This window comes from Melitaea cinxia, chromosome 18 (genome assembly GCF_905220565.1).
Source record: "Melitaea cinxia chromosome 18, ilMelCinx1.1, whole genome shotgun sequence".
Classification (NCBI taxonomy): Eukaryota; Metazoa; Arthropoda; class Insecta; order Lepidoptera; family Nymphalidae; genus Melitaea; species Melitaea cinxia.
Window position 1 is genome coordinate 5,197,915 of NC_059411.1, and position 8,002 is coordinate 5,205,916.

The window sequence follows — 8,002 nt, forward strand, 5'->3', positions numbered from 1 at the left end:
AAGAATGCAACAAACTTCAAACTTCACTCTTACTTCACACAATCAGCTGTATTTTATTTTTAAAAACAATCTTACGCTCCATTTCAAGGTAAAAACAAATCATATCAGTTTTTACACTTTTATAAGCAAGTTTCAAGCCGTCACAAGTTTCTCCGTATAAAGGACAAAATATTGTTTAGTATTAGTCACTTAAGTTTTAAAAATTATATTGTATGATAAAAATACCCATAGAAATTTTTTGAGTTTTGTGCAATTACTGAATTTTGACATGTTATTTTATGTCTGTGTTGCACTGCGAGACTGCGACCACTTTACAGTGTGACGTCAATTTAATTTACTGTAAAGCCGTTCCTATATAGCCAGCTATACTGACCTACCCCACCCCAGCCTGCAAAATAATGATATTTGTAATAAAAAAAATACTAATTGATAGATTTTGAATTGCTCAATTCAACTACGTTGTCCTTTTAAATTGCTCACTTCAAATTATTTAATTAAAAATCAAAAAAGTCGTTGAAAAAAATTCATTTATCAATATTTTCAAACTCCTATATCTTTTGATGTATACAATATTTTAAATTGCTCAACGTGTTAAAACCCTGCTGAAATTGCATTTATAATTGCTCAAATACAGATTTGAACAGCTCCACTTTCCTTAATTTTTAAATATATATAAATTGTTTGAACAAATAAAATAATGATATTTGTAAAAAAAAAAAAATACTAATAAGCCAAAAAATTGCGGATATTCATAATAAAAAAGATACTAATCGATACATTTTCAATAGCTCAATTCGACTACGTTGTCCTTTTAAATTGCTCACCTCAAATTATTTAATTACAAATCAAAAAAGTCGTTGAAAAATATTCTTTTATCAATATTTTCAAACTCCTATATCTTTTGATGTATACAATATTTTAAATTGCTCAACGTGTTAAAACCCTGCTGAAGTTGCATTTATAATTGCTCAAATGCAGTTTTGAACAGCTCCGCTTTCCTTAATTTTTAAATAAATATATAAAGTTGGAACAAATTTAACGTTTATATCGATAAAGTGAGCGCTGCAGATGCGCATAGACAATGATGGGAAGCCAAAAAAATTGCGGATATTCGTAATAAAAAGATGCTAATCGTTCGATTTTCAATAGCTCAATTCAACTACGTTGGCCTTTTAAATTGCTCAACTCAAATTATTTCATTAAAAATCAAAAAAGTCGTTGAAAAAATTCATTTATCAATATTTTCAAACTCCTATATCTTTTGATGTATACAATATTTTAAATTGCTCAACGTGTTAAAGAACTGCTCAAGTTGCATTTATAATTGCTCAAGTACAGATTTGAACAGCTCCACTTTCCTTAATTTTTAAATATATATAAATTGTTTGAACAAATAAAATAATGATCTTTTTATTACCAATATCCGCAATTTTTTTGGCTTCCCATCATTGTCTATGCGCATCTGCAGCGCTCACTTTGTCGATATAAACGTTAAATTTGTTCTAACTTTATATATTTATTTAAAAATTAAGGAAAGTGGAGCTGTTCAAATCTGTACTTGAGCAATTATAAATGCAACTTCAGCAGGGTTTTAATACGTTGAGCAATTTAAAATATTGTATACATCAAAAGATACAGGAGTTTGAAAATATTGATAAAAGAATATTTTTCAACGACTTTTTTGATTTGTAATTAAATAATTTGAGGTGAGCAATTTAAAAGGACAACGTAGTCGAATTGAGCTATTGAAAATGTATCGATTAGTATTTTTTTTTTTTTACAAATATCAATATTTTATTTGTTCAAACTATTTATATTTATTTAAAAATTAAGGGAAGTGGATCTGTTCCAAACTATACTTGAGCAATTATAAATGCAACTTGAGCAGTTTTTCAACACTTTGAGCAATTTAAAATATTGTATACATCGAAAGATATAGGAGTTTGAAAATATTTGTTTTTTTTTTTTTAATTTTGATTTTTAATTATATAATTTGAGGTGAGCAATTTAAAAGGACAACGTAGTTGAATTGAGCAATTCAAAATCTATCAATTAGTATTTTTTTTATTACAAATATCATTATTTTGCAGGCTGGGGTGGGGTAGGTGCTATACTGGTTACTATTTAAAACGGAACGCAATCCCGTATACTGTCAGCATAGATGACTGTCAGCCGCATTTTTTGACGCAGCATTCAAATTTAAAATGAGTGTATTAAAAAGTTTTATAGTTCATTAAAAAGAAAAATGTTGTTTTAGTGCTATCAAATATAAAATATTTTAATTAATAGTAATTGTAAATTAAATTTTTAATATAATAAAATTAAGTAGTTTTTCTTTAAAAAATATGTTTTTTATTGCTCAACATATAATAACTTTATATATAATTTAATGTACAGATGGCAATATGGCATATATACAATGGCAAATTTACGTGTTTTTTGCACGATCAAAAATTTCCTGCGTAACTTTCAGCTCGTATTGAACATTTTTAACACAGTCTAATTTAGTTAATTTTTGCAATTCTTCCAATGTTTTATCAATCTAAACTAATTAAAGAATTTTATATTTTTGTGATTAAACTGGAGGTATTGTTTAAAAGATGGTTGGTAGTTGGCACTCGAGTGGTTTTGATTGACCAAGTGATCAAAGTACTGCGAGTACCTTACCTCGAAAACGCCAGTGCTCTCAGTAAAATATGGTGGCGATTTATGACGTCTATATTTCCCTAGGGTACTGCGACAATATACTGGCAGTCCATAACGGAACGAATGTTTCTACAGTGATAGCACTGTGCAGTACTCGCAGTGCACATCAGAACATACCCTATAACATGTTTTTGTTAGAGTAATCTGTGCCGAAGTTTGAAGTATGTCAAAGTCGTGAGGAATAGAGAAATGTGAATGAAGATCTAGGGAATTATAAACACGTGCAAAATTTGAATACTTTTCAAACAACATTAATAATTGTACAAGTTATAACTTTACTACGACGTTTTGGTTACATATAAAGTAATGGTAGTAGCAGAAGAAATGAGTAAAGCAAAACTTAAAGTGTCATGTAAATTAACACTTTGCTTACATTTTTGTTTATTTATCAAATAAACATTCTTTAATAATATATTAATTCAATTCTAGTGTCCAATTCCGAATCATCTAGTGATGACGCTGAAGATTCCGAATATGAAGCGGAAGTTTCAGATGCTGAAAATGAAGGAAACCCAGATAGGGACAATGAAAGTGACGACGACCTCATACTAAAGAACGAGGGTTGGGCGGATTCCATCACAAAGATCCTAGGAACGCATAAGCCAAAAAATAAAAAGACGCTAGTTTTGTCAAGAGCAAAGAAACTCGCAGATGTGGTCAAAAAAGAAAAAGAAGAAAAGCCTGCCTTTGAAATAGTTGGAGAGGAACCTGATGAGAAAAAACCTAAAGTAGAAGAAAAAGTCAAAGACAGTGACGAGCCTCTTGTAAAGAAAAAGGTAATAAATATAAATATTTTTATTGTATATTTTAGTTTAAGTATATTATATTATGTACAATTCTTAAAAATAATGTAATTACAGAAAACTGAAAAATCAACTGCAAGGCTAAAACCAAACATACTAGAAAAGGATAGAGAGAGGTTATTAACAAAAATAGCAACCAAAGGTGTAGTCCAATTATTCAATGCGGTTAGAAATCAACAGAAAACATTTGAAACTGAATTAAGTAAGGATTTACCAGAAAGAAAGAAAGAAAAGATTTTAAAGAAGTTTGATAAAAGAGCCTTTTTAGACACACTTATGGGTCAAACAAAATCTATAATTGTGGATGAGCAAACAAAAAATATGAAAGATGAAGTAAAAGGTGAAGAAAAACCAAGGTGGAATGCATTAAGGTTACTATTTGTATTTATTTAATTTCTTTTTTTTTTCTATATTATTTTCATACTCAAAGAACACCAATACTCCTGTTACCATGACTCCAATCTCGTCACACAAATAAAATTTATTTAAAAAAAAAGTAGTAGAAATTTTTTTTTTTTTTTTTTTTTTTTTTTTTTTTTTTTTTTTTTTTTAAATAAATAAATAAATAAATAAATATCTATACAATACACACACGGTCGTCTGTTCCTAAAGTAAGCAACTTAATGCTTGTGTTATAGGTAACAGCCTGGACTGGTATATAGCTACATATATTTTTTTTTCGATAAACATACTTATAAATAATACATATATAAATATATAAATAAATATTTATATTACACCCAGACTCGGGGTGGGAATCGAACCCACAACCCTCGGAGCAGAAAGCAGGGTCACTACAAACTGCGCCAACGGGCTAGTCAAATTTGTACAAGATCCCCTTTTCAGAATTAAACTTGCAAGTAGTAACTTACAAGTAGATTTTTATAAATATTAGTCCTGTGAAACCTTCCTGGATCCTTCCTGGCCTAGATTTTTGTTTTATTTTCTAAAATTGTTTTCATACATAATAAGCAAATTAATTTGTAATTTCTAAAATTTACTGTATGTTCATGATTAAATAAAACAAGTTTGCTTTTGATCAAATGGCTATTATTACTAAACATTATTTTATTGTTATTTTACAGGGATGACTTCATGATGGGCGCAAAAATGAAAGATTGGGATAAAGAAGTAGAAGAATAAACAAATTTAATTAATAACCTATGATTTTTATTTAAATAATACTCTTAATATATTTATTTTATGTACAATGTATAAGCATCACTTCCTGCAGCCTGCTGAGATATCTGCTTAGGAAGTGTAGAGTAAATCTTAACAGGTAGGTTCCAAACCATTGTTTCTATTGGAACATTGAGAGGTGCAGTCCAATCTCTGTCTTCAGAACTCGGGAATAACTTTTCATTACTTGTTACAAATTCAAAGTGAAGGCGCCAACTTAATGACACTGAAAGTTATATATTTTCAGATATTGCAATTTATTAGGCGTTAGTTACATTTAAATAGATTCGCCCGTTGTTACAGTTTAGCTAAGTGCGCTCTGCATTTAGGTTGTGTATTTGATTCCCACACTCAGTCTGAGTGTATACATACTCTTACTATATTATATATCTAAAACATGGACATTAAGTTGCCCGCAAAATTAAATTTTAAATTTATTATTAAAACCTTTTACATTACCTTCATTTCCTTCGAAAGCAGGTGTAATATGCAAAGGTATTGGTAATATAAGCTGGGAATGTGTAAGACCAACTGTGACTTCGTGACATCTGGCTACAGTCATTGACCTGCTAGAATTTTCTTTATTGACATTTTTTGTTGGAGTTTTATTCTTTATAACTTCTTCCGGTTGCAAGGACACTGACACCTAAGGTTAAAAATATTTTTAGTAAAATATTAACTGACTTACATATATACATTTGGATATTTAAGGCTTTATTATTTTTATACAGTTGTCAAATTAAAATATTTTTGTCTCTAAATAAGGCAGTTACATATTTTAAGTATGTGTGTTACATGTTGGTATTATGTTACCATGTTGATATTAATAAAGTTAATCGTTCTACCTGCATACAAGTGACGGTACCAACTGAAAAGTCAAAAGTACCAATTATGTCTTCTCCTAATTTATAGGCTGACTTAAACAAGCAGAATCTTCCAACTTTGCCTCTTGCATTTGTAATCATATATGAATTGGGACTTCTTCTAGCTGTGAGATTCTAAAAATTGTAAAAATACAATTTTTTTATGTATACTACATAAATTTATATTAATTATATCCTACTAATATTATAAATGTGAAAATTTGTGAGGATATATGAATGTATTTTTGTTACTTTCATGCAAAAAATTACTTAATGGATGTATGTAACATTGATAACTGGAGAGCCAGAATAACACATAGGTGACTTTTTATCTCATTCTCACAGGATTGTAAATTAAGCGGGTAAAACCGTGAGGAGCAGTTAGTCTAACAGTAAGTTAATATACCTGCAAAACTTGTAGAGCCATTGTAAGAGGAGTTTCTACTTTTGTCTCCTCTGAAAATGGATTAGTTGGTTGTAGTTCCTCTGTTGTCTCATTGCCACATAGAGCTGCTAAATCCTGCATGTTCATTATAGGGCTAATGGGTAATACTCTGAATGGAATTCTAACCATTTTTATGTGAGAACCAACTTTTTGTGTTGCTATTGTTATCTTATAAGAATATTTTACAGCCGTCCCTCTGTATGAAGGGGGAGCTTCTATCGGTAAGGATTCCCTATACCAAACTAAAATTATAAAAATATTTTAATTTTACATTCCAAAATTTACAATTATTACACAATTGTGTTTGGTAATCTGACTTACATGTTTTAGTTTCACCCAAAGGTATTGTCAAATCACAGAATAAGATCTTTGGTTTTGTATGAAAGATAACATCACCAATGTCACTAGAAGTAACTTCCAAAGCAGTGGTCTTTCCAATTATAGGGGTTTTATCTCCTGAGTTTTTTGATGTTGAAAAAAAACAGTGTATCTGTGCCGAAGCCCATGCTAGATTTTCTAAGATGTCACTAAAAGAATAAGTCAATAAGTAACTTTTTTCTTGGATTTGGAGTAGTTTTAGAGCCAGGTGGTGGTAGTTTGTTATTAGCTTTTTTTTATTCATATTCTGTATTATTTATAGTTATAATAAGCTGTAAGCTATCCAAATAAAATAAAATAAAAGACTTAATTTTACCTGTGACATTGTGAATTCCTATGCTCAGGCTGAGCTGAGTGGGAAAACGTTATAGCACATTCTAAAGCTTCGCCAGCTAAATAAACTGTGCCAGTTGTAAGTTTTGCAGATAGTTCTATCATTTTGTTTGTATAGAAAATTTATTGTGAACCACTAATATTAAACTTGTGATAATTGAACATTGGTAGGTAAAAATATTAATTTTAGAAGTCGTCAATCATGCTAGGTATATAATAAAATAAATTATGCTCAACACTAACCCAACACTTTGTTTTAGTCAAAACCAAGGAGTAGGTAAACGGTCAAAACTAAGCATATTTCACAGAGTATAGTAATACTTATTTACCCAACCACATAAGCAACCTACCCAACCCCAGCCTGCAAAATAATGATATTTGTAATGAAAAAAAAACTAATTGATAGATTTTGAATTGCTCAATTCAACTACGTTGTCCTTTTAAATTGCTCACCTCAAATTATATAATTAAAAATCAAAATTTAAAAAAAAAATTCAAATATTTTCAAACTCCTATATCTTTTGATGTATACAATATTTTAAATTGCTCAAAGTGTTAAAAAACTGCTCAAGTTGCATTTATAATTGCTCAAGTATAGTTTAGAACAGATCCACTTCCCTAAATTTTTAAATAAATATAAATAGTTTGAACAAATAAAATATTGATACTTGTAAAAAAAAGAAAATACTAATCGATACATTTTCAATAGCTCAATTCGACTACGTTGTCCTTTTAAATCGCTCACCTCAAATTATTTAATTATAAATTAAAAAAGTCGTTGAAAAATATTCTTTTATCAATATTTTCAAACTCCTATATCTTTTGATGTATACAATATTTTAAATTGCTCAACGTGTTAAAACCCTGCTCAAGTTGCATTTATAATTGCTCAAGTACAGATTTGAACAGCTCCACTTTCCTTAATTTTTAAATAAATATATAAAGTTGGAACAAATTTAACGTTTATATCGATAAAGTGAGCGCTGCAGATGCGCATAGACAATGATGCGAAGCCAAAAAAATTGCGGATATTCGTAATAAAAAGATGCTAATCGTTCGATTTTCAATAGCTCAATTCAACTACGTTGTCCTTTTAAATTGCTCACTTCAAATTATTTAATTAAAAATCAAAAAAGTCGTTGAAAAATATTCTTTTATCAATATTTTCAAACTCCTATATCTTTTGATGTATACAATATTTTAAATTGCTCAATGTGTTAAAGAACTGCTCAAGTTGCATTTATAATTGCTCAAGTACCGTTTGGAACAGCTCCACTTTCCTTAATTTTTAAATA

The 8,002-nt window shown here is 29.2% G+C and overlaps 2 protein-coding genes across 2 annotated transcripts; one reads left to right on the forward strand and one right to left on the reverse strand.

Moving 5' to 3' along the window:
- The first annotated feature begins 2,829 nt into the window (after positions 1 to 2,829).
- On the forward strand, positions 2,830 to 4,669 carry LOC123662552 (RRP15-like protein). Its single transcript, XM_045597394.1, has 4 exons — positions 2,830 to 3,058; positions 3,136 to 3,482; positions 3,567 to 3,880; positions 4,595 to 4,669. Exons 1-4 carry the CDS (start codon positions 3,013 to 3,015, stop codon positions 4,650 to 4,652), a joined length of 765 nt encoding a protein of 254 aa, XP_045453350.1. The 5' UTR covers positions 2,830 to 3,012; the 3' UTR covers positions 4,653 to 4,669.
- Positions 4,658 to 7,045, reverse strand: LOC123662553 (RAB6A-GEF complex partner protein 2). Its single transcript, XM_045597395.1, has 6 exons — positions 6,691 to 7,045; positions 6,318 to 6,523; positions 5,958 to 6,238; positions 5,534 to 5,686; positions 5,148 to 5,334; positions 4,658 to 4,914 (listed from the first exon to the last, which is right to left on the reverse strand). Exons 1-6 carry the CDS (start codon positions 6,810 to 6,812, stop codon positions 4,706 to 4,708), a joined length of 1,158 nt encoding a protein of 385 aa, XP_045453351.1. The 5' UTR covers positions 6,813 to 7,045; the 3' UTR covers positions 4,658 to 4,705.
- Between the last annotated feature and the right edge of the window lie 957 nt (positions 7,046 to 8,002).

Coding starts and splice junctions, on each gene's coding strand:
- LOC123662552 (XM_045597394.1), top strand. CDS start 3,013: ATGGTAGTAGCAGAAGAAATGAGTAAAGCAAAACTTAAAGTGTCAT. Junction 3,059..3,135: donor AGCAAAACTTAAAGTGTCAT/GTAAATTAACAC, acceptor ATTCAATTCTAG/TGTCCAATTCCGAATCATCT. Junction 3,881..4,594: donor CCAAGGTGGAATGCATTAAG/GTTACTATTTGT, acceptor GTTATTTTACAG/GGATGACTTCATGATGGGCG.
- LOC123662553 (XM_045597395.1), bottom strand. CDS start 6,812: ATGATAGAACTATCTGCAAAACTTACAACTGGCACAGTTTATTTAGCT. Junction 6,524..6,690: donor AGGAATTCACAATGTCACAG/GTAAAATTAAGT, acceptor TTATTCTTTTAG/TGACATCTTAGAAAATCTAG. Junction 4,915..5,147: donor TGCTTTCGAAGGAAATGAAG/GTAATGTAAAAG, acceptor TATAACTTTCAG/TGTCATTAAGTTGGCGCCTT.